General features: G+C 41.6%; 1 protein-coding gene across 4 annotated transcripts in view; it reads right to left on the bottom strand.

Annotated features, from left to right (window-relative positions):
- The window catches only part of cnksr2a (connector enhancer of kinase suppressor of Ras 2a), a 580037-nt gene that overhangs the window by 438653 nt on the left and 122257 nt on the right, over positions 1–19127 (bottom strand). For all 4 annotated transcript variants that reach the window (XM_041211522.1, XM_041211523.1, XM_041211524.1 and 1 more), the window contains exon 2: positions 2035–2198. In XM_041211522.1, coding sequence (XP_041067456.1) covers positions 2035–2198 — 164 coding nt within the window. The remainder of the gene's footprint in view (positions 1–2034; positions 2199–19127) is intronic.

Here is a 19127-nt window from a genome sequence, read left to right as displayed (position 1 = left end):
CCTAACTCTGTCATCTCCTCCAGCCCCACAATTCTCTGAGATATCTGTGTTCCTATAATTCTGACTTTTTGTGGATTCCCAATTACAATTGCTCCGTCATTGGTGGCAATGCCCTCAGCCATTTAGGCTGCCAGCTCTGAAATACTTTCTCTACACCTCTCCACCTCGCATTCCTCCTATTAGACACTCCATAAAGCTTACCTCTTTGACCAAGTTTTTGATCTAATATCTTATTTTGTGGCTTGGTGTCATGCTTTGTTTTATAATGTTCCTGTGAAGCACCTTGGGATGTTTCATTACAGTAAAGGCACTATATAAATATAAGTTGTTGTTGCTGATATAGTTTTTAATTGCAGGACTGAACCATTTCTGGGCCCCGACCCCAATTGTTTCTGAGGTCTGCCCATTTCCATGATCTTCCCGAAGGTGACTAACTAACAGGCTGCCCCACCCAATTAAGGATGGCAGGCAGGCTCACAAGCAGGAAGACCAATCAGAGCATCGAACATTGTAGATGGCTGGAAGTCCCACCAGGTGAGGTGGGCACTGCCAATGTAGGAAGGAGAATGTGAGGGCGCCTCAAGACAGAAGCGTCCTCCGTAGACTTCAAAAATCAGCACAAGTAAGTGTGACCCCATCTTACAAGCCATCATTATGGAGGAGGAATTCCTCCAAAGGATGTCCTGCAACTGCAGCTCCAGCCCTCTGACACCTGCAGCTCTGGGGTTGCGGGAGGGGAACTGAATGAAGCCATGTTGGACTCTGGTTTGCTGCCGAGAGGTCACCTCCTTGTACCTCCCAGGCTTTGGCCTCAGGCGGGGGCCTATCCACCACGGGTAAGGTTCCAGCGATGTCATTAACTGGCCACTTAATTGCTGATATTCAGCTATCTGCCACTCCTGGGTGGGTTGCCAGTGCTGTTCAGACCCTCTGACAAGATCAGAGATGGGAACAGGTCTGGACGCCGACCCATTGTGAGGTTTTCTGAAATTCCACCCCCTCCCGTCTCCAAAGCTGTCTTGAAGCGGCTGATAAGTTTCCACTCTCAATGTATAAAGTCCAGGATTCCATATGCTTTATTAACCTCTTTCTCAACCTGCCCTGCCTCCTTCAATATTTTGTGCACATACATTCCCCCAGCCCTTGGTCTTTGTGTTCCTGCACTCCCTTTAGAATTGTGCCCTTTAATTTATATTGCCTCTCCTCATTCTTCCTACCAGAATGTATCACTTTACACTTCTCTGAATTAAATTTCATCTGCCTAGTGTCCACCCATTCCACCTACCTATCTATGTCCTACGTCTATTGCTATCCTTTTCACAGTTCACAATACTTCCAAGTTTTGTGCCATCTGCAAATTTTGAAATGTTATTTTTACTTTGAGCGACTTTAAAAATCAATACTGTGAAAGAGATCCAACTGGTGATGAGCAGATTATAGAACATCACATTAAGTATTGGGTTGTTGAACAAAACGTGCTAAAACCTATTTCGAACAATACTCACCTATTTTCTGCCAGCACTTGTAAATACAGATTAGTAACATAACAACCTTGTTGACAAATTATGTTCCTCACCGGACCTTAAAAAATGCATTTGAGACACAGAAGATAAAATGATTGTGAAATCTGAAAAACCTTCCAATTTCCAAAATCTATTGTACTTGAAGACCTAACATGGTAAACCTACATTTCATCATGTAGCAATCCATCATCACAGCCTAAATAAAAACTGGAGGGTTGGGGGGAAGAGAAAAATGGCTCCTGACTTCAATTTCTAAGCTTTCTTACTAATGCCTGTACCATTTGTTGCTTCATGTTACAAGATAATCATAGAATTTTACAGCACAGAAGGAGACCTCAGTTCATTTGGCCTCTCTGAATGATCTATCTAATTAGCCCCATTCCCCCATTCTTTCCCCATAACCCTGCAATTTTTTTTTCATTTCAATGAAACAGTGTGTTCTCTGAAGGCTTACCGGTTTGAAATACATTTCCTAAAACAGACTGATAAAAGGCAAAGGGGTTGTACTTACCAAAGCGCACAACAGGTCCACTGCCTCTAGAATAAGTTCCTGGTGGCCAATACGAGTGACCCCAAGCTCTTCTAGTTCCTGGTGAGTGATACGCAGAAGTTGATCTCCACTGACTTTTTCCCTCTCAAAGTTCTTAATGTATTGCTGCAGGCAGTCATCAAGACCTAATAGTTATGAATAGAAAAAAAAATAAACCTATGGTAAAATATAAATTTAAGTAGATGACATGTCCCAGTAGAGCTACACTTCTCTTGCAGGTTAGTTATCTGAAATCAATATGGAGTTATGTGTGACAGCAAATAAAATCTGCAAATATTTATATAGTTTTAATTTCCCCGTGGCACTTCTTACTCCACAGCTCATAGATTTTAATCCACTGAGCTACAGTAATATAACTGCTTTGTAGGTCATAAATTCAGTTGCAGTACAGCTGATACTGTGGAAGTTAGAAAACATATGTTTAAAACCGAATCTCAAACTGTATGTTAAATCTTTCATCACTTAAACCAGCTGCGGTTCAATAGTAGCACTCTGGCCTCTTACTCAGAAGGTTGAGAGACAAGATCTAGGTTGATACTTCAGTGATTAACTAAGGGAATGCTGCACTGTCAGAGGTAAAGTCTTTTGGTTGAGACATGAAACCATAGGCCAACCTGCCCTCTCAGATGGCACTATTCAAGGACTAGGGGAGTTCACCCCATGTCTTGGCCAACATTCATACCTCTATTAACATCTGGGAACATACCATCAGTTATTACAACACCACTGTTTGTGGGATCTTGCTGTGTATAAATTAGCTGCTGTCTTTCCTTCATTATAATAGCGACCACCTCAAAAATATACATCATTGACTGTAAAGTTCAATGAAGCATCCTGAAGTCGTGAAAGATGCTATATAAAAATAAGTCTCTTTTTCAAAGGGTAGCCACAAAAATAAAGGTTTTAAAAAGTTCAAAAGCCAGCAAAAACAACAGACATATTGCCCTGGATTTTCAGCCTCAGGGCAGTTAGCGGGTGTTGGGAAACTTCTCAGCTCGGCCTGCCTACCTCAGAAGAAAGTGTCTGCAAAGGCAGGATCTTCATTGGGGTGCTGGGGTGGCGAATGTGGGCTGGAGTCAGGCCAGCCAACCCGGGAAGAGATTTGGAGGCAGCCGCAGGGGCTGCTGGGTGTGGAGGTGGTCTGTTTAAAAGGCCTGCCTTGGTGCAGTGGGACTTTGTCCCTGTTAAAATAAAGACAATGAAAGGCCCTCCAAGCCAAATCCCCCTCACCCTCTCACCCACCCAGCCTCCAAACACACCCCATGCCCCATCCATGCCAAACTCTGCCCTTCTACCCATTCCTCTTGGTTTCTCATGCCCCTTATGCCAACTTCTGCATTTCCACCCACTCTCTACGGTCTCTCATGCCCCCAATGTCAATCTTTGGCACTTCCATGCCCATTGACCCACTCTGCACTATCTAGAATCAATGAACCCTGTAGTGGCAGTAGGATGTGTTTAAAAAAGCTTTAAAAAAAAACAGTATTTCATTCATAATTTTCTCCAATGGTGAAAAAAGTGGTTTCACTACAAGCTAATAAAGGTCTCAATCAACCAGACCCTTTAAAGTATCAATAACAAAAACCACAAATCCTTGAAACCACTTAATGTTGTGTAAACAAACATTGTGAAATTGACAGCACAGTCAGGCAGCCTTAACTGTCAATCAGACAATGTCTTCTCTGGGACACAGGTGTTTCAACAAGTGCAATGGAGGTTGAGCACTCAGCCAATCCTCATTATATATGCTTGGATGACAGCCCTGATAACTATTAGAGTGCTAAAACACCTGAGACCCAGAAAAAATATTGTTTGATTGACAAGTCAGGCTCTCTTATCTCTGTTGTCAATTTCACGGTGCTTGTTTACACAACATTAAGTGGTTTCAATGGGTTTGTGGGTTTTCTTATTGATACTTTAAAAAGTCTGGATGATCCACACTTATTAGCTTGTAGTGAAATGATTTTTTTCACCATAGGAGGAATTTATGGATGAATTACTTTTTTTGTAGCTTCTTTTTATACATCCTACTGTCACTACAGAGTTCATTGGTTCTAGGCAATGTATAGTGGGTCAATGGGCAATGAAATGCCATAGCTTACAACAGGGGGCATGAGGATCCATAGGGAGTTGGTGGAAGGGCAGAGCTTGGCTTGGCTTGAGAAGGACCTTTTGAACTTATCTTTTAAAAGGTCCCCTCATGTGGACCAGGTTTCATGACTCATCTGAATGGCTGTGAATTACATTTCTTTGAAAACCTTGCCCGATTCCATGAAAATTGTGGAGGCCAGGTTGGGAGTGCTGGATGCAGACTTTTGTCAGGAACCAGCTCACACCCTTTAAAGGCACTCCCGAAAATCAGACAGCCTAGGAATGGGGTCGGGAATCCCAGAATCTGGACCCATCGCCATATTTAAAGGGATATGAAATCATTCCAATTCAGTGAAAATCCAGGCCATTGACTTGCCATCCTGTAAAAACTGCTGTGTTGATTCTACAAGGCTTTGCATTATGATGGAACTTTTAAAAAGTTAAAATTGGCAATCAATTCAGGATGTGATACAGTAGAGGCCTAGTATACCATGCAGCAGAATTAGAGTCTGTACTCACAATTTTCTCAAACAATGAGTTCATAGTTACTATTAGTCATCAGGGGAATGGTACCTAACAAAAGCCAGACATTCCCTGATGGGCGAGGCAGTAGAAGGATGCAAAATAAAATAGGACAGTTACCCTAGCAAATCTCAAAGAACTCACAGCGAAAGGGACAGGGTAGTACTGCACCTTTGTTTTAACCCTTTGCTAGCCAGGATATGGTACAGTGTGAGTGGAAAACAGAAACATCTTAGAAAAATAAAAACATTATAAGCTATACAGAAAAGAGACAATCTTTAATGGTTGGGTAAAATCACTGAAGAGAAATTTGATAACTTCCAAATCTTTGAAATTACATATTTTTCATCCTTCTTCCCCTGCTATTTTCCTTCTTACCTTCTAAAGGTGCTGACTTAAGGTTTTCTGCGTGCCCAGCTGGCAGTCTCCAGTATCTCATTCACCCAAGTGATTTATATGTGAGCCAAGACAGGTTATTCAAGTGGGAGGGGAAACCCAACCCTAAACCTCCTCTAACACCCAGCCATGCACATTTCAGCAGCAGTGACCAAGCAGCAATCAGGAGCTCAAACCAGGAGTGATTCTCTCCTCCCTGGCCAAGGCCAGCTAAAGTTAATTCTAGTGTCCTTATGCAGCCTTGGTTCAACTGAACAAGCAAATGCCAAGGATCAGTTTCCTGACATTCCTTAATCTAAGGCATGCAGATTAATTAGTAGCAAGTTACACACATCTTCAGTGGGTCACCTAATATTTGCTTTTTTAACGAAGACGTTTTTAGTAATTATCTCTGTGTTAAAGATGTATGAATGCTGTGCATAACATAAGTAATTAAGGCCAATTTTGTACTCAGAGTGATAACAGTGCTGGTGAACAATCAGCCTACTGTATTAAGATCCCCTCCCTTTGAGAACATCTAGTTCTCAGATACAAAGCAGTAATCCAAAACATGGAGGGGGCAGTGACACATGATAGAATTCCTTAAAAACAAAGGTACAGCTTTGTAGAAACACAAGTGAAATACTGCAAATGCTGGAAATCTGAAATAAAAAAAGGAAGCGCTGGAAATACTCAGCAGATCTGGCAGCAACTGTGGAGGGAGAAACAGAGTTAATGTTTCAGGACAATGACATTTCAGCAGAATTGGGAAAAGTTAGAAATGTAACAAATTTTAAGCAAGTGAAAGAGAGTGGGTGGGAAAAAGAATCAAAAGGGGGAGGTCTGTGATAGGGTGGAAGGCGGTGAGGTTAAATGACAAAACAGACGATGGTGCAAGGCCAAAGAGAATGGTACTGAGACAAGTTAAGAAACAAATGATGGGTCTAAAGGAGGCAGAATTATGAACAGCTGCTGCTGAAAGCTGTTCATGCTGAATATTTTCAGCATTTTCAGTTTTTATTACAGCTTCGCAGTCTCACTTCCAGGTATGTATTAATACATTGTACTAACCAATGTGAAAAAATCTGTTTTCTTGACATTTTGAGACTAGAAATGGTAAACATGATTTGTTTACAAAGTGTGACCAAACAAATAATTATACATCGTATTGTCCTAGAAAACAAAACATACATTATCATACAATAGCCTGTGGTAGTACAAGGCAATTATAAGCAATAAAATGCTTATTTTCATTCGTATGGCTAGGGAAGCAGTTATAGTTTGATGTTAAAGTTAACAGTCCATTAAACAACTTCAGTTGATGCAGTGAATGGTTTTGATGCCACCAGGAATGGATCAGAAGTTCAGGATGTGGGCAATGGTCTGACTTGGATGGCCACAGTCACAATTTCAGCTGCTCATGTTCAACTTGTGGAGCAAGTGACAATGTCTTTGCTGGTTGGTCCTCATTGAGAAAACACAGTGAAGATCTATGCTCTCTGGAAGCCTACTTCAGAAAATGTAGACTTTTGACCAAACACTGACAAGACTGTCATTTCAGCTTTCCATCTGAACAACTCAACAGCCAGGAAGGAACTTTTTGTCCAGTTTTGTGACTGACCACTCACTCACAACCCAATGCCATAACACCGTTACATCACCCTTGACTGTATATTAGCTTTTTTTTAAATTCATTCACAAAGTGTGGGCTTCACTAGCTGGGCCAGCATGTACTGCCCATCCCTAGTTGCCTCTCAGAAGTTGGTGGTAAGCTCCTTGAACTGCTGCAGTTCATACGGTGTGGGTACACCCACAGTGCTGTTAGGAAGGGAGTTCCAGGGTTTTGACCCAGGAACAGTGAAGCAACAGCAATATATTTCCAAGTCAGGGTGGTGAGTGACTTGGAGGGGAACTTACAGGTGGCGGTTTTCCCATCTACCTGCTGTCCTTGTCCTTCTAGATGATAGTGGTTGTGAGTTTGGAAGGAGACTTGGTGGATTCCTGCAGTGCATCTTGTAGATGGTACACACTGCTACTACTGTGCAGCAGAGATGAAGGGAGTGAGTGGATGTGGTGTCAATCAAGCAGGCTGCTTTGTCCTGGATGATGTTGAGCTTCGAGTGTTGTGGGAGCCGCACTCATCCAGCCAAGTGAGGAGTATTCCATTACACTCCTGACTTGTGCCTTGTAGATGGTGGACAGGCATTGACGGTTCTTCAGATTTTCCATGGAAGGCTGAAACCTGGGAGTTTAACACTCAGAACAGTGACCAGGTTGTGGTTGGTAATGTTTGTAGTTGACTGGGAGGTGTGCCATCGAGAAATGGGGCTGTCGTCAATTTGTATGGTGTGGAGCATGTTCTAGAAGGAGCTATGGGATTTCAGACTAATGCATGGGGTTTTCTTGAGGTCCTGTGTCAATTAGAGTGATTCTTTCACCATCAGCTAGTGGTTATCTTTGAAAAGCATGTTTTCCCTGCAGATATCAGAAGGTTCAATATGTGCTAGTACCGGAAACCACTTGAGCTGTGTTGGTCTCAATGTCCCTGAAACAATCCCCATGATTTCCTGGAGGTGGATATCTATCACATTTGTGTGGCGGCTCCTGAGAGCTGGAACAGCAGTACTCTGCTATTGAGTAGACCAGGGTGAGTGAAGCAGTGCATGGTGTGTTGGCTGTACTGCCCCAGGTGGCAACTGCCAGTTTCACTCTTGTCTTGACCTTGTCCCCAGTGTTCTGGAGCTATTGCCAGTAAGTTAATATACAGTCAAGCGAGTGGTCAGTCACAGAACTGGACAAGAAGTTCTTTCCTGGCTTTTGAGTTGGAAAGCTGAAATCACAGTCTTGGCAGTGTTTGGTCAAAGTCTCCATTTTCTGAAGTAGGCTTCCAGAGAACATAGATCTTCACTGAGTGTTTTCTCAATATTAGAAGCTCTTCAGCCTGGAAAGCTAGGGCCAAGTCATCAACATACATGAAGAGCCACGAATTTATGGCTGGGGTGGGGGTTCACTGGTATATCACTGGCACTCAAGCCAAAAATGTGGAAGCAGCCAAGAAACAACCACACCAGCAGCTCAGAATCAACGCTGAAACCACGGCTTCAAAACAGCTCCTACTATACTCTCATGCTGGCCAGCAGGGAAGATAAGCTGATGGTAAAAACAGCCCTGGTACAGACTGTCAATACTGCCCTACAGCAGATAGACTTCTCAAGCTCTTAAATATGAAAGGAAGTGGACAGTGCCCTGATGGCAACCAAGTCAGGCAAAGCAGCAGGAGTTGATGGCATTAACCCAGAATTTCCGAGGAACATCAGATCACAGGGAAGGAAGTGGTTAGCAAAGCTGTTTATCAACATCCATAGCACATGCGCTGCTCCAGACATCTGGTGCCAATCCTAGTTAGTGGCCACTGCTAATCCAGGGAAGCTTTTCGAAGATCCACGCAACTGCCACCTCATCGCCCAGCTCTCAATAACATACAAGGTACTGGAATACCACCGGCTAAACAGACTGAGTCCCACTCTGGCAGCAGCAATGCACCCCCCCCCTCCCCCAATAGGCAGGTTTTCACATAGGTCGCAACTGCTCCAAGCAGGTCCTGTCACTGACCTCACATATTCAGGCTCGTTTTCAGAAAGGGCTGAAGACAGGAACCACCTTTCTTGATTAATCCTGTGCCTGTGATACAGAGTGGCACACAGGCACTCTGTCGACACTCTCCAAAATCATCAATGTGAAAGGCCCACACCTAATCACCTCCATGATCAGCACCTGGTAGTCTGTGTGCACCTTTGAGATTAAATCAGCCACCCTCGCATAACCAACAATGGGCTCCCACAAGGATCAGTCCTCACACTGTGCTTTTTAACATTTATAACAGTTAAACACCAATACCTATAAAAACTCAGTAGCAATTAACATCTAACTACATTGACAAAGTGCTAATTCCTAGAACTTTACAGGTATATATATTTTGTTTTCCATAAATGACAGTTCTGTGCTGTTTAAAAATTTTCCATACAATTTCTCATCTATGAAGATCAGCCACCAGGCTCAAATTTAATAGAAAATTGCAGCCTCCAACAACATATTGAGAAAATAATTTTCATGAAGAAAAACATCCCAAGGGGATTCAAAGATATATAACCAAAAAAAACGGATAACAAGCTAAAAGAGGGGCTATTAGGCGCACTGATCAAAAGCTTAGTCCAAGAGGTGGATTTTAAGGAATGTGGTGATCATTGGGGTTACAGAGAGAATTCAGGAGCTGAAGGTATACCCACCAATTGTGGGGTGAGTATGAAGAATAGGCAAAACCTTTGTTTTTGAAGCAAAACCACTGTTTTATCTACGCAAAACAGAATAGATATCACTGCCTTGATATCCACCTTTAATTGCTTTTCTCACTTCTTACTTTAATTAGATGAAAAATAGGATCACTGTGCATTTTTAAAAATTATTCATTGTGAAATAATTTTGTACTTTATCTGAATAAGTCAACCAATGTTCTTATTTCCAATTTCTCATATATTCCAACCTCTAGTAATTAGTTGCAGAACAGAAGTTGAACAAAGCTCCGGAAATGTTTAGCAGCTAGCACTGGGTTCCGCAAATGGAAAATGTTGCTTCTGAGGCAGGTTTTCGTTGCCCACACAAAGTCAGATCAATTAATATCAAAAACTAAACATACTCAAGGAATGTTCTTTGAATTGCAGTATTCACCATTGGCTCTTAATTTCCTTAGCAGCCATGGGAATAGGTTAACATGTTTATGTGAATTGTTTACGACGGTTTGTATTATTGATAAAAGTATATAACATTGTTTGTCTAGCTGCAATCTGTAGCTAAAGAAGATGTTTCATTTGTTCACAATGGAATGTAACTCCTGAGGCCCAGGAAATAAGAGATGGACATTTGTCTTCAACCTACATGAATCTAGTTACAGAGGTGGAGTGAGACCAGGTGACCCTCACCCTTAGCCAATGAAAGGGGTTAACTCAGACTATTTCCTAATAAGAAATGAGACAGTCAGAATTAAGGAAAAAAGTTGGAAACTCAGAAGCACAAATTTTCGACATGACTGACAGGCTCTCTGTGAAATGACCGAAATTTCTAAGTTCTGCCCCTAAACCCGGCATTTCCCACCTTCGCAGGGGTGAGACTGGAGTCAGGTCAGGGTTTGGGCATGCACAATTTGCAGAGGCAGCTGGCCATTTAAATAACCAGCTGCCCCCAACTGAAGTGGTACTTTGGAAGAACAGGAGTGTGTAGATTAAAACATGTAAGAGGACGCCTGAAATTGGTGGGTGCGTTTGGATAGCCAGGGTAAGGTACCCTTTTAGAGAAGGTTTTGGGGCACCTTTGGGAGAGGTAAGTCATCCTTTAAGATTGTTAAAAGTGAGCATGATTATGCACTTTTGACACACAAACTCATTGGAACTGTCAAGCTGTGAAAGAGCTGTCCAGCTGTCAAGGAACTGCTGAAGTGCTATTTAGTTGTCAAACCTGTCAAAGCTATCCAGGAATTGTCAAAGCTGTCAAGGAATTGTCCAAGGATACTGAGTGAGTTGGCATGGAGGGGCTAGGGGAAAGTGAGGTAAGTGGGGGGCATTGGTTGGCATGAATTAGTACTATGTTGGCATGGGGTATGTGGGCAATGAGGGTGGGTAGAGGGAACTGAACGTACTATCGCCAAGTTTGTGGATGACACAAAAATAGGTGGGAAGGCAAGCAGTGAGGATGACACAAAGAGTCTACAGAGGGATATAGACAGGTTAAGTGAGTGTGCAAAAGCTTGGCAAGTAGTGGGAAAGAGGTTACGGACTTTGGCAGGAGGATTAGAGGAGCTGAATATTATTTAAATGGAGAAAGACTGAAGAAAGCTGCAGCACAGAGGGATTTGGGGGTCCTCATGCATGAATCACAAAAAGCTAGAATACAAGTTCAGCAGATAATAGGGAAGGCAAATAGAATGTTGGCCTTTATTTCAAAAGGAATGGAGTATAAAAATAGGGAAGTCTTGCTAAAACTATACAAGGCACTAGTTAGACCACATCTGGAATACTGTGAACAGTTTTGGTTCTCTTATCTAAGGAAAGATATATAGGCATTGGAGGCAATCCAGAGAAGGTTCATTAGGTTGATCAAGGTATGGAGGGATTTTCTTATGAGGAGAGGTTGGGCCTGTACTCATTGGAGTTTAGAAGAATGAGAGGTGACCTTATTGAAACTTATAAGATTCTTACGGGGCTTGACAGGGTGGATGCTGAGAGGCTGTTTCCCTTTCTGGGCAAATCTAGGATCAGAGGGCATAATTTCAGAGTAAGGGGTCACCCAATTAAGACAGAGATGAGGAGGAACTTCTTCTCTCAGAGGGTGGTGAATCTGTGGAATTCTTTACTGCAGAGGGCTGTAGTGTCTGGATCGTTAAGTATATTCAAGGTTGAGATAGACAAATTTTTAATCAGTAAGGGAATCAAGGGCTATGGGGAAAAGGCAGGAAATTGGGGTTGAGGATTATCAGATCAGCCATGATCTAATTGAATGGCCGATTTTGCTCCGTGGGCCGAATGGCCTACTTCTGCCCCAATGTCTTATGGTCTTATTAAACTTTTGCGCTATCATCCCTGTGTTTTGCTAAGTATACATAATATCTTGCTTCATAAATTTTACTTGATTCATAAATATTGGTAGTTCATAGCTTGTTGGGTCAGGCACAATTGAGGACCACATTGTTATAAATTGAAAATTTGGAACTCAAATATTTGATTTAAATGGGTTTTATACTTCATCCCCTCCCCCCACTCCAAACTTTACACTGTTAATTTTGCTGATGACACAGAGCTTTGTGATCAGGTAACAAGTAGAAAAGACACTGACTATCTTCCAAGAGATCTGAGCTAATTACATAGATTGGCTGAAATATAGCTGATGGATTTCATTGTTAATATAAACATTGGTAAAGCATAACGAAGCAAAGAGTAAACATGTAGAACATGAGAGAGTCCTATCTCTCCTGTCAGAGACACAAAATAAAGGATTTGGAATAATGACTTAACATACTCTGAAAGTATCTGGTCACAATGAGGCAGTTATTAATAAGACAATTCAGGATACTAGCATTGGTCACACTGACATTATGCAGATTGATGGCGAGGCCAATTTGAAAAGAACATGCGTCTCAATCATTGGTTCTCAGAGTGAATGCAAGTGCATTAGAAATAATTCACAGATGAGTGATCAGGGCAAGTGCAGGCATTTGGAGACAAAGCACTGAAGATTCAAGTAACTAAATTAATTTTCACCAAAGGGAAAATAGGAAGACATGATTCAGGTCTTCCAAGGTCATTGAAAAGTGCAGATGAGGTGAAAGAAACTAAACCATCGCATGTACAGCAAACATGGAACACAGGTAAAATAATTCACAAGCCTCAATCACAGATTTGAAAAAGGTTATTTTTCCTCCCCTTAGTATATTCAATTTGTGGAACAAACTCACAGGGAAGAGAATTGATTCAGCCTCAATTGCCACTTTGAAAAGTTAGCTGGAACTATATATTTGAGAAGCAGGATTGAAGGTTATACTGACAATGAAAATAAAATTGAATGTTTTTTCCGGAGGTGATCGGGAAGGAAATTCCTGTTCCCTAACACAAAATGGAATGTAGGAACAAGGTCCATGATGGAATAATCATAAGTGGATTTGATGGAGCAAGATTTGATAAGCTGAGCAGCTTTATCTTATTTTGTATTTCCTTTTTTTATATAATAAATATAACCAGTATTATGCACCGTACATTTTGGAGATTTAATATTGATTAATTTGGCATTGCTTCCACCCAGCATTCAATGTTTCAGGCACTTCACTTTTTCCGCTTTGTTTTTCTTCTTCTCTTCCATCTCCCCCACAACATAAATACTGACCCTTAATTTTCTTCCACTGTTGGTTACAATCATGTGATTCTTCAAGTAAAAATATATTCCATTATCTTTGTTTTCACTTAGAGAAGTGAAGTATTAAGCCGGCACCACTCATCAAATTCACAAATGCTTGAACCATGAAAAGAGTCTGTTACTGTCTCAATGAAAATGAGGGAAATCTGAGGCTGGGTTGGTGTTGAGGTTCTGATTTTTAAGTTTTAACCTCCTCCCGACCCAAATTCACCTGGTTTTTGTGGTTAAATCCCCTTTGCTTATTGTTGGCAGTTGAATACAATTTATTTCAAGATCTTTCTGCTTAAAACCACACTACATTAAAGTTTGAGAGATATTGTCCCTGATGCAGTTGTTTCCAACTCCATTCATACTATGCTAACTAATATATATTAAAAGACAAGATAGTTCGCAGTGGGTGTGTGCAGGGGAGGGAGCTTGTTTGGTGGGGAGGATGTACAATATGCAATAATCTTAAAGTAGGAAAGATAGCTAAGAAGGGAAAGGGTTGAGTGTACAAATAGATTTTTTAGACTGTAATGTTATGCTTACTTTACATTTCTGATATGGTTTGCTAATATAACAAACAAAACATTTTCGACCTTACCCCACTTTACGTTCATGTATTTCTCCATTTACCAGAGTGAAGTCTCGGTCATTAACAATGTCTTGAGATTGAATTTTATTAGGCTAGGATTTCTGAATCATTTCTATTCCTGGGTAAAGAAGTTTAGATGGCCTCAGACACTGGTAGTCTGAAAGATGGTATAATTCAATTCCTCTCAAACAAGAGTCTGTCACAAAAATTATGTCCATAGAATCGAAGCATCGCAGAAGGATACCAATCAGTCCGTCATATCCATGCCAGCTCTCTGTAAGAACAAATCAGTTGGTTCTACTCCCCTGCCTTTTCCCCGTAGCCATGCAATTATTTTCTATTCAGCCGCAATTGAATCCTCTTCCACCACGCTCTCAGGCAATGTGTTCCAGATCCTAACTGTTTGCTAGGTAACAAAGCATTTTTCTCATGCCAGTTTTGGTTCTTTGCCATTTAGCTTAAATCGGTAACCTTTGGTCCTTGAACTTTGTGCCAAAAGGAACTGTCTCACCTTATCTACTCCATCCAGATGCCACATGATTTTGAATGCCTCTATCATATCTGCTCTCAACCTTCTCTCCTCCTAGGATAACAGCCCCAGCTCCTCCATTTCTATCCACGTAACTGAAGTCTCATCCCTGGATTCATTTTCGTAAATCTTCTCTACGCTCTCTCAACCCTCCGCACCTTCAAATTATACCTAAAGTGTGGCACCCAGAATTGGACACACACACCAGTTGAGGCCGAACCTGTCGCTCATCAAGATTTATAAAAGTACTTTTTAGTAGAGTTTATTTCAATAAGGTTCTGCAAATAAAACCAGATAAGTTGATTACAACAATGACAGAGATTGTCAAAACATTTTTAGTATTTACTAATATCAAACTTATGTATTTACCGGCAGCAGCAATCACTGTTGCAAATGCTTCAACTAGTTCATCATTCATCGCACGAGGTGGCAGTCCAAAGTGTAACCAATCCTAGCGTAAATAAATTGCTCTTTAGTAACATTTAACTCAAGGTTCATTTATGTTCCATACTTCCTAGATTTCTTTCCTCCGGAATCCAAATCCCATTTTCATTGTCATTTACTTTATGATTATTTTTGCCACTTCACCATCTCTTAGGTTTCTGCAAAAAAGTCACGCATATGCTTGCAAGAAAAACTCGGAGTGATTTTGTTTTGATACGCTGAGAAAGCATCTGCTTTCTGTTTACTACCTGCCCACCAAGGTACAACTGAAATTTAAGCTGAAGGCAAAATACTGCAGATGCTGGAAATCTGAAACAAAGACAAAAAATACTGGAAAAACTCAGCAGGTCTGACAGCATCTGTGGAGAGAAAGACAGAGTTAACATTTCGAGTCTGTATGACTCTTCTTCGGAGCTAAAGAGAAGTAGAAATGTGGTGAAATATATATGTTTAAAGGGGGTGGAATAGGTGAAGCTGGATAGACGGCCAGCAATAGATGGAGGCAAAGGTGAGATTGTGAAAGATGTCACAAACAAAAGGTCAAAGGGGTGAAAGGGGCTAAAGGAGGTGCTAATGGTAACATTAAGAGAGGAAAGCAGAATGTGATAATGGCAGGACCAGGGTAAGCACCCTGGAAAGTGACAGATGACCTTAGTGGGGGTGAGGCGGGAGGGGGGGATCAGCAGTGAGAAAAAAGATTGAAAAGGCTAAAAGCTGGGGATAAAGCAATGAATAAAATTGGAAATAACTTTATAAAATAATAATAATGAAAGTAAGTGGGAAAAAAAAAATTTAAAAATAAAAATGAATATAGAACAGGGGGCTCAAAAAAGGGTGGGGATGGAGGAAGAGCTCATAGTATGAAGTTGTTGAATTCAATGTAAAGTGTATGTACAGTTTCGGTACATCGATGCCTGTTCCAGTGCCACTTCATGCTCTTGTCTGGCCTGGAAAAATTTATTAATTTTGCTTCCAATTTCAACCCCTCTGTCACTTTCACATGGTCCATCTCCGACACTTCCCTTCCCTTCCTTGACCTCTCTGTCTCAATTTCTTGTGATAGACTGTCCACCAAAATTCATTACAAGCCCACCGACTCCACAGCTACCTCGCCTACAGCTCCTCACATCCTGCTTCCTGAAAGGACTTCATCCATTCTCTCAGTTCCTTCGCCTTTGTTGCATCTGTTCTGATGATGCCACTTTCCAAAACAGTGCTTCTGACATGTCTTCCATCTTCCTTAACCAAGGTTTGCCACCCACAGTGGTTGACAGGGCCCTCAACTGTGTCCAACCCATCTCCCGCGCCTCTGCCCTCACACCTTCCTCTCCCTCCTAGAACCATGATGGGGTCCCCCCTTGTCCTCACTTTTCACCCCACCAGCCTCTGCATTCAAAGGATCAACCCCTGCTATTTCAGCCAACTCCAGCATGATGCCACCACCAAACACATCTTCCCTTCACCAACACCCCCCCCCCCGCCCCCCGTCGGCATTCCGTAAGGACCGTTCCCTCCGGGACATCCTGGTCCACTCCTCCATCACTCCCAATCCCCTCCCACGGCACCTTCCCATGCATTTGCAGAAGGTGCAACATCTGCCCCTTTACCTCCCCACTCCTCACCATCCAAGAACCCAAACACTCATTTCAGGCGAAGCAGTGCTTCACTTGCACTTCCCTCAATTTGGTCCCTGGCATTCGCTACTTCCAATGCAGTCTCCTCTATACTGGAGAGACCAAACGCAGCTGGGTGACTGCTTTGCGGAACACCTTCGGTCTATCCACAGGCATGACCCAGACCTTCATGTCGCTTGCCGTTTCAACACCCCACCCTGCTCTCTAGCCCACATGTCTGTCCTTGGCCTGCTGCAATGTGCCAGTGAAACTCAACACAAACTGGAGGAACAGCACCTCATCTTCTGACTAGGCACTTTACAGCCTTCCGACTTAACATTGAGTTCAACAACTTCAGACCATGAACTCTCTCCTCCATCCCCACCTCTTTTTGACCCCCCCCCCCCTTTTTACTATATTCATTTTTATTTTTAAATTTTGATTTATCTTTTCCCCACTTATTTTCATTATTTTTTAAAATTAATTTCCATTTTTATTCATTGCTTTATCCCCAGCTTTTAGTCTTTTCGATCTTTTTTCCCACCACTGTCCCCTCCCCCCACCCCACCCCCACTAGGGCCACCTGTCACTTTCCAGGGTGTTTACTCTGGTCCTGCCATTATCACATTCTGCTTTCCACTCTTAATGTTACCATTAGCACCTCCTTTAGCAAGTATCACCACCATTAACACCCCTTTGGGCTTCTGTTGATGACATCTTTCGCAATCTCGTCTTTGCCTCCATCTATTGCTGGCCGTCTATCCAGCTTCACCTGTTCCACCCCCCCTTAAACAGTATATATTTCACCACATTTCTACATCTCTTTAGCTCTGAAGAAGAGTCATACAGACTCGAAATGTTAACTCTGTCTTTCTCTCCACAGATGCTGTAAGACCTGCTGAGTTTTTCCAGCATTTTTTGTGTTTGAATTTTAATCTGAATTTGTTCAGAAATCGAATGTGTAAAATTGTAACTTGTTGTTCAACCGCTAACGTAATGAGGCACCGAGTCAAAATACAATTATTTTTAACTTCAAAAATGTGGATTGCACAAAGACTGGGTGATACTGTGTGTTGGAGCACAAGGCCTTTTCTCCACTGTTATCTCAAACTGCTGAATCGTACGATGAAAGTGAAATTAATTAGGGCAATATTACTCCTATTCTTGGTGTGTACAGTCTCATTTTTAAAATTCATTCATGGAATGTGGACAGCTCTGGCAAGGCCACCATTTATTGTCCATCTCTAATTGCCCTTGAGAAGCTGGTTATGAGTCACCTTCTTGACTGCTGCAGTCCATGTGATATAGGCATTCCCACAGTGTGGTTAGGTCAGGAATCCCAGATTTTGCCCCAGTGTTGAAGAAACTATGATCAGGGTGCTGTGTGATATGGAGGGGAATTTGAAGGTGGTGGTGTTCCTGTGCACCTGCTGCCCTGGTCTTTCTAAGAGGTAGACGTTACGTGTTTGAGAGGGGGTGCTGCAGCGCACCTTGTCAATTATACACACCGCAGCCACAGCACGCTGGTGGTGCAGACAGTGAATGTTTAAGGGTTCCCAATCAAGTGGGCTGCTTTGTCCTCGATGCAATATTCCATCACACTCCTGACTTGTGCCTTGCAGATGGCAAAAAGGCTTTGGGGAGTTAGGAAATGAGTCAGAACACCGAATAACCAGCTTCTGATCTGCTCTTCTAGACACCGTATTTACGTGGCTGATCCAGTTAAGTTTCCAACATTGATCAGAAGATTTGGGCCGATGTAGACCAAGCAAGGAAATAGCTCTCTGCATTAGTAATAGTAAAACCTGAGATTTTACCCTTCCTCCACCCCACCAAAAAGAAAATAAAATGGTGCAGGTTTTCATACTTGCTGCAGCTCTGGCTGTAATCATTTCTACAGATTTTATTTGTAAATACACTAATAGAAGCAAAACTAATAAAGAGAAACAGCCTATAATATAGCCCAATGCTGAAACTGCATTTACAAAAAAAACTGGCAAATTCCAAATTCTTCCATCTTACTTTGTAACTGAACAAAATAATAATCCCTTTAAACTACAGCACCTATAGATGAAAATCTCATGACGTTTTATTCAATTTGTTGGAGTTCTACTTCAATACGTGCTTTGAGCTTTGTGACTTGCAATTCATTTTACAGACATTTTGTTCTCGTTCATTATATATTTTTCCATTAACTTCAATTTACTCAAGTATTAACAACTCATTTATTTGACTTCTTGGTACATACGGCTGGCTACTCAGCTGTGTTTTTCCCTTCACTTGCCTCCAGTAACAGCATCTATTAACCCTATAAATGTTTATCCATCTGTTTCAAATGCTTACTCTATCTTATATAAAAATAATCCAGAGGCATGACAGCTAAGTCCTAATACATCTAAATGAACAAAATGGTATTGTGAAAAGTTATTTATTCTACAATCGATACCTATCTTGGAGGTAAAAATAAAATACTGCAGATGCTGGAAATCTGAAAAAAAAACACAAAAATTGCTGGAAAAACTCAGCAGGTCTGACAGTGAAGGGAAAGACAAAGTTAACGTTTTGAGTCCGTATGACTCTTCTTCAGAAGAGTCCATCTTGGGAGGGCCTTTTTCTTCCTTTGAATGATAGCATCATTCATGTACTATGGGAACTTGGTCAACCTTGTCTGGTTCAAGGAAAACCACATGCTAAGAATACTCAAATATTTGCATTCAGATATCATTCTGGCTGGTCAGATACATGGTATCCTGCTCCTACTTGGTTTGAATCCCCAAGACCTGCATCATAGAAGCCAATTTAATTTTGGCTAAAAGCTAATCTCCACTGACTCTCTCCCAAAATCAGTAAGTAACCGGAACCAAGCCAATCAAGGTTTATGAAGAATATTATTAATTTGAAGAATGAGAAAAATCTGGCAAGTGATCTTATTTTCCTCATTATTAAT

This window comes from Carcharodon carcharias, chromosome 18, assembly GCF_017639515.1.
Source record: "Carcharodon carcharias isolate sCarCar2 chromosome 18, sCarCar2.pri, whole genome shotgun sequence".
In the NCBI taxonomy this organism is placed as follows: domain Eukaryota; kingdom Metazoa; phylum Chordata; class Chondrichthyes; order Lamniformes; family Lamnidae; genus Carcharodon; species Carcharodon carcharias.
The sequence above is the reverse complement of the archived record's forward strand: the minus strand, read 5'-3'. Positions and strand labels throughout refer to the sequence as shown.